Raw genomic sequence first — 13,279 nt, 5'->3', positions numbered from 1 at the left:
CACATATATGAGTGGCCCGAGCTTCTTCGGTTGCCCCGGCAGCGACGTGTGACGTTGCCGAGTGGGCTCAGGATTGGGCAGAAGCGAATTGTTTATCCACATCGGGTGGCACCTTTCCGCTGCTTCGTTCCCTCCCGCAGCGACTAATCATAATAATAATCCACAATAATCCATCACCACCATTCCCACTCCCCCATTCCCGCTCCCGCCAGGGCACACACCACAAGACCACATCCACACATATTACATACCAAGGAGCGCCCCCGACGCACATCCGTGCTCCGTTTTCCTTGTCTTTGTCTAACCGTCAGCACTGGCATGGTGGTGGTGATGATGATGAAGAAGTCCGCCTTCAACAGTCGTATCTGACCGAAAACCACATCGATCCTCTCTCTAGCCTCCAAGGCAGCGAACCCACCGAGCGGCTCCATTCCCCGCCCACATATCTATACCTCGACACCTAGCTATACTACCTACGATTCCACAATCCCACAATTTCTGGAGTATCCATCCAGCCAAAAAACAGAAAAAGAAGAGAGACTCGCTGCTCCAGCTGCGGATCCAGAGACACATCATTTCACCCACTGCATAGCGCTCTCGCAATGCCATCGATCGAGCGTGACACCCCTCCCGCAGACCGACCCTTAAGACACCAACATTCCTCCTCCGTCAACTCCATCATCCCGATGTATGTCCCCCCTCCCCTCCCCCACCAGGATAACTAGTATCATTCTTCCCCAGCGCCGAGACGGATTGGCAATGTCGTTCTACCGTCGACTGACTCTGAATTCTAGGTGGGATAGCTCCGATCCAGAGCGGGCGCCGCCGCCTCTGCCCATGAACCCCCAGTCGCCCGGCGTCGGCCCGTCACGGAGCGGCACATCGCTGGCCATTCAGTCTGCGCATGCTGCCCTGACCGAGAAGGCGCGGGAAAACGCCCTCGTCCCCTCCTTCGCGAAACGAGGCAACGACGTGTCGCCCGAGCGCTCTGTCGCCCAGCGAGGACCAAGCCCCCACAAGCGCATGCAATCTATGCAACCTGGTAGCGTGCGGGACATGAGCCTCATGATCGAGCACTCCCGAGACTCGGCCGGTTCGACGCCCCGGGGCTCCCCCGAGAAGGAAAGGTACCCGAGACCCTCTACGCCGGTTCGTGGCTGGGATCACGACAGAGATTCTAAGCCGCCAGAGAAAGAGAACGCCGGCCCCGGCACGCCTACCCCCATGCCGGGCGTACCCTCCGCCGTCCGCCCCTCGGTGAGGCGGCCGCCGCAGAGCATCCTCAGCGAGAACACGCCGCCCCAGTCGGCTACCATGCTGGCTTTGCAGAGTATGGGCACCGCGTCGACGCGAGAGGGCGGGCCGCCGTTAGCCAACGTGACAAACCACTCCCACTCGTCGATGAAGATCCCTCTGTCCGCCGAACACCTCTCTAACCAACTCCTCACCCTCACCAACATTGCCACCGCCCTCCAGAAAGAAATGTCCCAGCTCAGTCGCCGAAGCAGGGACAATGCCACCGACCTTATGAGCCTCAAAGAGGCCACGCATGCCCGCGACGAAGACATCCGCAAGAGCCTGCGGGAATTGGCCCTGAACGTGGACCCCGCACGGATCCATCGCGACTCCTATACGGGCGGTTTGTATCTCGACAATAAGCCCTTCAACAACATGTCTGCCGGGTCCAAGATTGGCCGACCCATCTCCCTACCGAGGATTCCGTCGCCGAATAGTTTCGCGGCCTCGATCGATAGGGAGTCGACGATGAGCACGCCGTCACTCGTGGGGGACACACCCGCTACGATGGCATTACTAGAGAGGATCATCCGAGATATGGGGACGAAGGACAATCAGGATACTATTGTGGCTCGCCTATCCGAGCTGGCCGAAAAACTGGCCGGCATGGCCTCGGCCGGTAAGGTTGAGGAACTCATCCACCACCTGAGGATGACGAACGACCAATCCAGTCTCTCCTTGACAAGCGTCGATTCGACCCGGCCGCGAGCCATGAGCCTCTCGAGCGACGACTCGTCGAAAATGAAGGAACCCGATCAGAGCCACCGCAACGGGATCGTGAACCAGAGAGTCGAGAAATTACTTAACGGGAAAGAAACCCGACGAGCTTCAGCCTCGGTTACGACCCGACCACACGAGGTCCTTAACGACGATGTAATGAAGATCATCCGCTCTGTCAAAGACAGCGTTGCCCAAGGGGGAGGCATGACAGCCGAAGTCAAGGCCCTCGTTCGGGAGCTCCGCGGGGAAGTTCTCGGGATGGGCCGAGAGCTTAGCAGGAAACTCGACGAGTGGCACGGAAAGAGCCCCAGCAAGAGCGAAACGGCGAGCAGGGCCGAGCTGGCCAGGATCGTCGAGGAAGGGCTGGAGCAGATACGAGTCTACATGGCGCAGCGCCTCCGGGATCATAGGCGAGTATCGACCGAGTCGACAAAGTCGGTAGTCGACTACCAGGAGATTTACAATGCCATGAGAAGCGCCCTCAGCGACTCGCAGGCAACTCAGTCCCAGGAGCCCAAGCTAAGCAGAGAAGATGTCATCGAGGCCGTGAAGGACGCTTGGGAGAATTACAAGCCCGAAATCGAGGTACAGCAGATCGGCTTGGAGCGGGACGAAGTTCTCGAGTGCCTAAAGGAAGGGCTGCAGCAGCACGCACCACGCAACGAAGGCCCCCCCGGAGCGACGAGAGAGGAGATGTTCAAGGCCGTCGTCGAGGGGCTGAAGCACTTCACGCCGCCTCAAGTAGACACTCCTGCCAGTCTCTCGCGAGACGAGGTCCTCGAAGCCGTTAGGGAGTGCCTTGAGGATTTCGAATTCCCGATGGTTCCCCCGAACAATGAGCTGACCCGCGACGACGTCGTGGACGCTGTTAAGGAGGGCTTGCACTCGACGCAGAGCACCGCCCTCGTCCCCCACGGCGGCGATACCTCGGAAGTCATGAAGCGCCTCCACGATATCATGCAGTATATGCGTAGCGAGTTCAAGGCCGTCTCCGAAGAGGCCAAGCAGAATGTCGCCGCAAGCGGGAGAGACACCGAGCAAGTCTTGGATGCCACCAAAGACGGCCTAGACCAGTTGCGAGTGCACATGGAGCGCTACGTCGACAAGGCTATCGAGGCTGCTAACCACGAGGAGGTCCTGGGTAGCCTTGACCACGGATTCGAACAAGTCCGACAACAGATGGAAGAATTCGTCGATAGGGCGTCCAACGCCTCCGGCCACGGCGACTTGATGGCTAATATCTCGAAAGGCCTTGATCAATTGCGCGAGCACATGGAGAGTTATGCGGGGAAAGGATCCGGCGGCGGCCCTGGTCAGGGGCAGCTGATAGAGACTCTTACCAGCAATTTTGACGACCTGCGAAAACACATGGAAGGCTACGTCGATAAAGCTGCCGGGACCGCCAACCAAGAGGAACTCATGACCAACGTTGTCAGCAGCTTCGACCTATTCCGAGAAGAGGTTTCCGAGCTCGTCGCAAAGGCTTCGGATGGCTCCCGGGACATTATCCAAAAGGAGATCGAGTCCCTTCGAGACACCGTCAATTCCTCTCTCGTCCCTCACGTGCCGCACATGAGCGACAACAGGGACGTTCTAGAGGCTATTCGCGACAGCATCGAGAGAATACGGGCCGAGTTGCTCCGTCCCCATGCTGGAACCACGGATATCCTCGATGCTCTCCACGAAGGCTTCAGCGACTTGCGAATAGCCATCGAGAAGGTGGGAGACCGGCCAGCGGATCTAACCGCCAACGACGAAATCCTCGACGCCCTCAAGTGCGGCCTGGACGGTGTCCGTACCAACATCGACTCCCTCCGCGACCATAACCCTAACGAAAACGCGATCGCCACCATAGATGCGGTCCGTAGCGACGCCCTCATCCCCGCCGACCTAGTCAGACATGACGACATCAAGAACCTCGAAGTCATGATGACACAGCTTAGGGTTAAGATGGAGGCTATAGAGCCGCCGCCGCCGGCGCCGCCGCCTCCGCCTGCGGAGGGAGGCCTCTCGAAGGACGACTTGGCAGAGATGGAAGAGATGCTCCGCAACGGCCTGTCCAAAGAGGACCTACGCGAGATGGAGGAGATGCTACGCAGTATGCAGGAATCGATGCCGGGCAGGTGGACCAGGGACGGCGATATTCCTGCTTCTACAGCACCGATAAATCCGGACGACCCAGCCACGAGAGAAGACGCGCACGCCATCGAAACCATCCTTCGCAATACCAAAGCTCGCTTGGACGAACTTGCTGACGGAGAGCAAGCCGTGCGGAAAGATCACGTCGACGCCATCGAGGCACTTGTCCTTCAAACAAAAGATGCTCTTGGGACTCTGGGGGGCCAACTGGAGACCTTTTCCCGAAAAGAAGACGTGGCTTCTGTCTTGTCCCTCGTTGCTCAGCTCACAACGTCTCTGGACGAGATGAAGGAGCGCGCGGAAAAGTCCCTCGAGGATCCCGAGAAGGTGACCAAGCAAGACGTTCATGCCGTCGGAGAAGCCGTCGTCGAGGTGAAGTCGATCATCGATCAGATGATCAAGACCGACATCGCAGTGCTCCCTTCCAAAGATGACTTCTCGAGCCTTGAGCAGCTCATCAAGGAACTCAAGGAGAACACGGAAGCCCAGACCGAAGCCAGCACGAAAGCACTCGAGAAGCGGCAAGCGGAGGCTGTTGACGTGGGCGAGCGAGTCTCGGAAGCCAGAGCATTCCTGACTGAGTTTCACAGCTTGGTCAAGGAGAGACTTCACGCCGGCGGTAACGCCGTCGAATCGCTCAGCAAAGTTCTGGAAGGCATTAGCGAAACGGTGCACCGGAACGCTGACGTCGGCAGTAACCTCAAAGAAATGCTCGAGCTGGTCAAATCCGAATTCGAAGAATCGAAAACCGCAGTGCTCGTGTCGAAGATGGACACCGACGAGAAGCTCAAGGAAACTGCAGAGACCCTCGGGAGCAAGGTCGACGAGAAGATCGGCGAGCTTCTCGCGAAATACGACGAATTCCAAGTTGCTACGGAGAACCGGACCAAGGCTTCGGAGGCTCGAGATATAGCGGTGGACGCTGCAGTAACTGACACGAAGACGATCGCCGAGGAGCTGAAGGTCTTGATCGATACTCTTGGCTCGACTGTTACGGATTCCCTCGAGAAGATGGAAGAGGCATCTAAGACGGTCTTTGAAAAGGTCGAAACGCTATATAGCAAGTCCGAGGAGACCTACGCGGATGGTAAGAACGAGCATCAGATGACACGCGACCACGTTAAGCAAGCGATCAGTGCCGTCGAGGGCCTCCAGGGTCATGTGGGAGACTTTCAACCGAAGATCCTTGATTCGATTAAGGAAGTGCTTCTTATTGTTGGCCAGCACTATGAGCATTCCAAGAATTCGGAGACGGGCATTCTCAAGAAGATCGAAGACTCTAAACCTGAGCCTCTACAGTTGCCACCTCCTGTCGAAAAGTACGACGACACCGAGGTGCAAGCGAAGCTGGACAAGTTGAATCGCGACATCCATACCAAACTAGACAGGATCGTCGACCACACGTACTCTGCGGATCGGGCACACGCCCAGCTCGATACCCTCGACAAGGTGCACCAACAAGTTGTGAAGACTGCTGCTGATATCTCGGAATTACTCTCGTCGCAAAAGGTGCGCATGGAGACCGAGAATGAAAACCTTGAGAAGACGCTGCAGGAGACGACTATCCAACTAGAGCGCCGGAGGGCAGAGAGGGAGCAGATCGAAGCCAATCTAGTAGCTTTACGAGACGAAGAGCTTCAGATGCGCGAGACGATTCTGGCGCTAAGGTCCGAGCAAGAATCCATGATCCGGCAGAAGACCCGGTTGACCGCGGACGTGTCTTCGCTTGAGACAGCCCTACATCTGCGCCGCGAGGAACTCCAGGCGATGGATGCTCGGGCCGAGGGCTTAGAACGCAGGATACTCGAGGGTGTCCTCGACCATTCTCGCGCGCTCCTCATGACCAAATCCGGCGCCAAGGGTCGTGAGGCTATGAGTCGCAAGCGTGTCCCCGGGGCCAGTTCCACTTTAGGGACCGCCCACGACCCCAACTCGTCCGGAAAGCAGGCAGCCAAGACCCGCTCCGGGGTCAACATGGCGGTGAATGGCAACAGAGCCAGCCTTGTCTCGCAGAATTCCGCGGGCACCGGTCGCCGAATCCTAAGCCTCAACCAGATCACGAACAACGTCCCCACCAGCAACATGAAACGTAGCCAGAGCGTGCGCACGCCGGCGAACGCAGGGCAGCGGAAGAACAGCTGGGCGCCGGGCAAAAATCGGGCTGGGAAGGGGTACGGAGACCTGAACAAGGAGAACGTGGATTCGGTGCGCGAGGCCGACGAAGAAGCTCACGACGGCTCGCCCGCGCTCGAATCAGGGTCCGAGACAACGACGCCCGTCGACGACGAGACCGTAGTGGTCGAAGGCCCCGGCAGCAAACCGCCCGTGGACGAAGGCAAAGAGGCTGCGGACGCGAGGCGGTCGAGCGTCGATAGTGCGACGATGCATACGGGTGCGGAGACGGAGGGAAGCTATGGTGAATACGACGAGGAGACGCGGGACCATCACAGTGAGTGGGCCGAGAGCGCCTTCGGCACGGACAGCGTCATATCGGAGAGCATCGCCGACACGGATAGCATCACCGGCGAGGGCGAGGTGCTGGTTTACGATGCTGCTTAGGGAGGAGGAGTAGTAAGAAGAAAGAAGAAGAGGCGGGGGGGGTTACTTCGCACCGAATATTATACCCCCCCGCCCCCCTTCAGCCTGCCCGGCGGTATCGGGAGGGGTTATGGAAAGGGGTAGGGAAGGAAGGAGAAGGGAGAATCAACGATCATTTGTAGTGAATGATCGATGGTTCAACGGATGCGATGGGAGTCATTCGAGTCGGGCGGAGTTGGGGGAGTATCAATGAAGGTGACGAGGTGGTTGGGTTCGTCTCCCCCTTTTTTGATTGTTCTGTTGTTTCATTACCGTCACTGTTTTGTTTTCTTGTCTCGATCGAATCCCGCGTCTCGGTAGCTATGGTATCTGATGGTGAGATGGACAGAGAGGACGGGAGGAGAGAGCAGGGGCATACACACACAACACACACACACACACGAAGAGAAGGAGAGAGGAAAGAGAACAATCCCCCCCCCCCCCCCCCCCCGCGCGCCCCCTTTTCTGTTTTTAATGATAGGTATTACGCTTCACGGCTCATTGCAAGGAGGACTTTTGGTGCGGACGGATGAGTGAGTCGGTTAGTTGAATGGGCTGTGCGCTCTGTGTTTACATGTTTTGATACCCCCCGCCGCCACCATCCGCTATCCCGCTGTCTTCTCTAAGCTGCCCCCCCCCCCCCCCCAAGCCGTCCTCTCGGCTCGGACGGCGAAGGCGAAGGCGTCTGTCTGTCTGTCTGTCTACGGAGGTTCAAGGGAGGCTGGGATACGGGTTGGGGAGCACATTGGCTAGAGCTAAGCAGCAGGGGCGGAGAGGGAAGGCGTAGGAGAAGGGGGCTGGTTCTCTCGCTGCTCTTCTTCCTTTCTTTCTCTATTTTTTTTTAAAAAAAAAGATTAAAACAAACCAAAAAAAAAAACCAAACAATACAAAACTTCCATCTCTCTCGCCTGTCTCTTCCGCTCTTCCCCGCGCCTTGGTATAAACAAACCCCGCTGTCGCTGTCGCTGTCGTTTCTGCGGGATAACGTAGACTAGATAGACTAGGTACCTAGTTTGGGCTTTACGCCCGGGGTGTAGTCAGGGGGGCCTGCGCCCGCCCTCGCACCCTCGCGCTCATAATGGGGGAGGACGTGTTTGGAATACAATGAGATAGTTGTGTAATGAATGAATCTGCTTGTCGCGGGTGTGGGCGGTCCGAGCGAGGAAGTAGGGAAGTGCCTGATCCGTTGATATCGCGAGAGGAGGAGACAGACGTGGACGTGGACGTAGACATTTGCGCTCCTTGCGTGGGTATTCGGGCGTTTATCTCCAGGTTGCATAGATAAATAAGGTATATCCCATACAGATATCTGTATATAGCTTCTTCCACCTTACCACGGTACGCAGACTACTGCCGTCAAACCCACACCTCTTTTTTCCCCTCTCTCCTCTGTCTTTCTAGCAACGAAATCCCCCCAATCGCAAGTTAGTTACCCCCGCCCCCTATATAATGACAAAGAAAGGGGCGTAACGTGTCTCCGTTGCCATAACTCGGTATGTTATCGTCACCGTGCCAGCTTCGCGGGACACACCACAAGTGCCGTGCGCGCCGCCGGAGAAGAGAGTGGGATTCAAGCAGGAGCAGCAAGCAGCAGCAAGAGGGCCGGGGCAAGGTCTCGCACGCGCGGGCGGTTTGGGTATTGCTAGATAATAGGTACATAAGATCTGACAGACAGACGGACGAACCGACGACCGAAGCAAAACATACAAGCGTCCCCATCCGAGCTCTATTCAGCCCCCCTTCGGGCTCGCCGCGGGTTCTTCCCGACGCTTGCGCGGATCCCCATCTAGATTGCTACGCATACGTGCCCGCGCCCCCCTCTCCCCTGACCCTCCCTTAACTACTTATTGCACTCCGCCTGGGTGCGGTAGGACAAGTCGCTATCCCCCTACCCAACGGCAGTCCCGCCGACGGGGCTAGACACCACCTTGTCCGGTTCATACAACTAGAGTGAAGCTTTCTTCAGTTGCCTTTTTTTTCTCTCCCTCTATATTTCTTCCCCTTGCTCGGTCTCCCCTACTGCTGCCAGTCCTTCACGCCAATCTCCTTCTTGCCCCCCATCCACGGCACGAGGCAGTCGGGGATCGCGACCGTCTTCTCCTCCTCGTCCCACCCCTTCTCCAGCACCGCGGCCAGGACGCGAGGCACAGCGAGCGCGGTACCGTTCACGGTCCAGGGGTACGCCGTCTTGGCGCCCGAGGCGGTGGGCGCCGAGGGCCGCAGGCGCGTCGCGAGCCGCCGCGCCTGGTAGTCGGTGCAGATGCTCGCGCTCGTCACCTCGCCCCAGCCCTCGTCGCCGCGCTGGGGCTGGCGCCGGCTCGGGAAGAAGGCCTCGATGTCGCACTTGCGGTACGCCGACGCGCCGAGGTCGGTGCTCGGCATCTCGAGCACGCGGCAGTGCAGCCCGAGCTCGCGCAGGATCTGCGTCTGGATGTCGAGGATCTCGTCGAACACGGCCGCCGTCGCGCCCTCGTCGGGCGGCGTCCACGCGAACATCTCGACCTTGGTGAACTCGTGCACGCGGTACAGGCCTTTCGTGTCGGCCCCGCGCCCGCCCGCCTCGGCGCGGTAGCACCGCGACACGGCGACGCGCTTGATGGGCAGCTCGGCTTCCTCGATCACGGTGTTGGCCTTGAGGCCCGCTAGCGGGATCTCCGCGGTGCCCGAGAGGCAGAGCTCGGGCTTGCTATGCTGCGCGTCGGCGGCCGACCGCGCCAGCCCGTACACCTGCTGCTCGCCGTGCTGGTCGCGCGGCTGGAACCCGCAGGCGGCGGCGATGTGGCTGTAGACGATGCTAGGCGGCGCGACCTGCCGCCAGCCCGACTTCCTACTCGCCACCGTGTGGAGCGCGTAGCTGATCAGCGCCTGCTCCAGCTGCGCGCCCGCGTCCAGCAGGTAGTACCACCCCCAGCCCGACGTCGTAGCCGCGGCAGCAAAGTCGAGGATTCCGAGCTCTGACCCGATGTGTACGTGCGATCTCCATACGGGATCTGACGACGACGACGATTCCAACACCGGCTGCTCGTTTATGTACCTCAGGACGCGAGGTTCGTCGCCGCGGGGCGTCTCGGCGCTTGTCAGGTTCGGGATGGCTAGGGAGAGCTCCGCGATCTGAGCCTCGAGATGCGTTTCATCTTGCTCGATACTCGAAAGCCTTTCCTTGACGACACGTGCCTCCTCGATGAGCTGGGCTTTTGTCATGGTCTTTGTATCTGGTCCCGCGGCGATGCCGGTGTCGCCTGCTTTCGACTCTGCGGTGGATTGGCCGCCCCGGGACTCTGCTGCTTCGTCTTCGTCCTCGTGTTGGATGCTAGTCGGGTTTGCGATCTGTCGGCGTAGGTAGTTACCTCGTTCGCGCAAGGTACGGCCGTCTCTCTGCCGGGCTTGCCATTGGGCGAATAGCTCGGCGATGCGAGCAGGGTACGCACTCTGGGCCTTGTAGTTCCTCTCGAGGGAGTTCTGTTCGTATAACGAGACGTTCTGGCGGATGTGTTTGGTGTCAATGTTGGGCTTGGGGGCGGTGGTAGGCCGCGACGTGATGGGAAGGTCGTTGGCGTCGCCCGAGGTCGGTATAGAGCTAGCGCTAGAAGTCGAGGCCAGCCGCGATAAGGTAGAACCTGGGAAGAAACGCTGCGGTCTTCGCGGCCGGGCGAGGCGGCACCGAAGGCACACGAAAGGCGGGCTCACTAGCTTAGCCATGGTGACGGCGCTATTCGGCCAACGGGATATCCCCTTCTGTATCGGTGGAGGGTTGCTTGAAGAGGGCCGGCCTGGTTGAATCTGGCTACCGCGTCCTCGTCGTCAAGGGGTGGCGGGAGATGGGCGACAGGTAGGTGAGTGTACTTGTGTGTATGTGCGTGTGTATGGATGATGGTGAAGGAGAAATGAAGAGGTTGTCCGATCGAGTCGTCCGACTTGGCGATATTTTTTATTCAATTTTTTTTTTCGGGTGGAATTGTTGGAGGGGAAGGAGGCAAAAGGGAGATTCCGGGTCCCACCTGCCGCCGTAGTGCCGTAGATCCGCAAGGGTAGCTTCGACCAGCTTCAGGCAAACTCGCACCTTCCCCTTCCTAGCCTCCGTCACCACATGTATATCTACATATCTCGCGTACCCACGTCCTACGTAAACAAGAGGTACCTTATGTATCTTACCTCCCTACCTCCTAGATACCGACACAGGTACCCCCCAAGCACCTGAGACCAGAGCAACCCACCTCAAGCCTGTGCAGGTACTCCGTAAACCCCTTGGGAATAGCTTCAACAAAGGGCGGCCGGAAGTATGGAGAACCTCCAAAGGCATACCTAGGTATATAAACGGCAGCACGGCAACAGCACGGCGGAGTCTCGGGAGCTGGCGCCAGTGGCGCGTGTAGTGTCTGAACGGGTATCTCTCTACGACCAAAACTCGGAGCATCGCCGGTGTTCGCCCTTGCTCGACCCGTCCGTCACCTTATCTAGGTCCGTCTAGAGCGTACCCCACACGCCCAGGGTCCAGTTGACGATGGCTTGTGATCCCTGGCCTCGGATCAGGCTCCCGCCGCCCACGCTCTGCCTCTGCTGCGCCTTGACATCCACCTCGCTGGGTCGGCACGCCCCGTGGACGCCCTGGTGCAGCCAGAGCTCGCGGTCGACCGTCGCTAGTGCCGGGATCTTGAGCTGCGCCGCCAGGCTAGCTCCGCACCACGGACCCAGCGAATCTAGTACGCGGAGCGCGCCCTGCACCAGTGGCTTGTAGTTCTTGTCCTTCTTGATCAATTCCTCGACGTGATCCGCTTCGGGAGGCGCATGCGCCGGGTTGACCGCCGCCGCCGCCTCACCCCCCTCTGCGTTGCTGCTACTACTATTCTCAGCGGGAACCGTTGCCGGGACATCCGGAGCCGCAGGGACGGGGACCGGCCCTTCGCTAGACTGTCTGCTGCTGTTCCGCCGTAATTTCGGGTTCGCTTTATACTGGTCGGCCCCCTTGCCTCGGACCGGGTCCCAGCCCCGCTCCTTAGCCAGGAGCGAGACCTCGTCAAAGATCCGCCCTCTCAGCCCGATGATATTCGAGCAGCCGCCGGTGAAGATGATACGCGACATGCAGACTGCGCGAACATCCAACGGCAGCTGCAGCAGCGCCCGGTAGGCTAACAGATGTACCGGGATCTCGTGGTCGTCGAAGCAGCTCGGCGACAGGCGGGTTTCGAAGAACACGGCCTCGCACGGTTCAGCCAGCTCGGCAAACGGTATTTCCACCGTCTTGGGCGGGATGCAAGAGGTGAGGGTTATCTTCGTAAGCGAGCCATCTTCAGGCGGCGCTGTCGTCTCGGACTCATCCTGTTCGTGCAACGTAGGCAGACCCTCGACCGGTTGCTGTATCGGCTCCCTCGAGGTCCTCTTGCACCACAGCATGCGCGTCGCGAAGTCTTCGCATTCCTCGAAGCTCAGCGCGCTGCTGTCCAATTTGTCCTCGGTACGTTCGCCGCGGCCGGCGGTCGGCCGCCCATCGATAGCATTCGTTAGAAACTCGTACGTCTCCTCGACCAACAACTTGCCGGCCCGGATCGTCCTCCAAGTCTGCACCTCGCGGAACTCGTAGACCGCAGTAACGGTTGTCTCGTGCCAGCCCAGGTCGATAACTAGGGCCGCTCGCATACCTGCAGCCATAGCTGCCATAACGGGCGACGAGAGGAGAGACACCGAGGGGGCCTGAAAGCGGTTGAAGAGCGTGTCTAGAACGGAGGAGATGAGCGGTATGGGTATGGTCGGGGGGAGGACTAGGGTCACCCGCCTCGGGCGCGAGTCGATGAGTAGATACCTGGAGGTGACCAGTCAGTCAGTCAGTCAGACAATACCCACACTAAGCCGAGCTATCTACGCGAAATGGGCTCGCCTACTTGGTAAAGGCGTCTCTGAGCTCACGCTCCAGCTTATCGCCGACCAGAGCAAGGTCCTGGCCCCTCACATCTAGCTGCCACAGCTCGTGGTCGCTCCCCCACGGCTTGCCGGCCGCTCTCTTGCGCCACTCATTCTGGTAGCCGACGTCCCAGTCCCGGAAGTCGCCAGCACGCCTCTGCTGCTCGGGGCAAAAGGACACGATCCTCTTGGGCGCGGGATCGCCAGCGAAGCCGAGACGCAGTCTGCGGGAACCCAGCTCGATGACGATGACCTCGTCATCAGCGCGCAAGGTCGAGGGCGAGCCGAAGGCCGAGGGGACCACGGTTCGCGTGGGCGTATGGGGAGTGGTGGGCAGTCCGTGGGTGGTCGACTGGCCGCCAGCGCGGATGGTCGATATAGTCCGATGGGGCAGGCTGGGCGCTGTGCCGGACGACATGACTGCGCGCGCGTCTGCATGCAGCAATACTAAAAGGCGCTCAGCGCGTGGGAGACATAGTTCGCCAAACGCAAGAGACAGCCCCTATCGGCCTCGATGGGATGGCAAGCCGGTGGAAGAAGCCGGGAGAGCAGGTCGGCGGCCAGGTGGTGTTGTGTGTTGTGAAGCGTGCCAGTCCCTGAATGTGCCCAGGTACCTGGCTGAGTACGCCTTGGGCGATAACGAGCCGTATCT

The 13,279-nt window shown here is 59.3% G+C and overlaps 3 protein-coding genes across 3 annotated transcripts; 1 reads left to right on the top strand and 2 right to left on the bottom strand.

The window, feature by feature from the left end:
• Nucleotides 1-438: 438 nt before the first annotated feature.
• GGS23DRAFT_115032 (uncharacterized protein) lies at nt 439-6,800 on the top strand. The gene is made up of 2 exons (XM_051511030.1): nt 439-688; nt 795-6,800. The coding sequence occupies exons 1-2, from the start codon at nt 603-605 to the stop codon at nt 6,712-6,714; spliced, it is 6,006 nt and encodes a 2,001-aa protein (XP_051370971.1). The 5' UTR covers nt 439-602; the 3' UTR covers nt 6,715-6,800.
• Nucleotides 6,801-8,660: 1,860 nt separating this feature from the next.
• Nucleotides 8,661-10,814, bottom strand: GGS23DRAFT_115018 (seryl-tRNA synthetase). The gene has a single exon (XM_051511029.1). The coding sequence runs from the start codon at nt 10,429-10,431 to the stop codon at nt 8,749-8,751; it is 1,683 nt and encodes a 560-aa protein (XP_051370970.1). The 5' UTR covers nt 10,432-10,814; the 3' UTR covers nt 8,661-8,748.
• GGS23DRAFT_115007 (actin-like ATPase domain-containing protein) lies at nt 10,814-13,225 on the bottom strand. The gene is made up of 2 exons (XM_051511028.1): nt 12,609-13,225; nt 10,814-12,529 (listed from the first exon to the last, which is right to left on the bottom strand). The coding sequence occupies exons 1-2, from the start codon at nt 13,043-13,045 to the stop codon at nt 11,197-11,199; spliced, it is 1,770 nt and encodes a 589-aa protein (XP_051370969.1). The 5' UTR covers nt 13,046-13,225; the 3' UTR covers nt 10,814-11,196.
• Between the last annotated feature and the right edge of the window lie 54 nt (nt 13,226-13,279).

The sequence above is a fragment of the Durotheca rogersii genome, assembly GCF_024521655.1.
Source record: "Durotheca rogersii strain YMJ 92031201 chromosome Unknown GGS23scaffold_14, whole genome shotgun sequence".
Classification (NCBI taxonomy): Eukaryota; Fungi; Ascomycota; class Sordariomycetes; order Xylariales; family Xylariaceae; genus Durotheca; species Durotheca rogersii.
The sequence above is the reverse complement of the archived record's forward strand: the minus strand, read 5'-3'. Positions and strand labels throughout refer to the sequence as shown.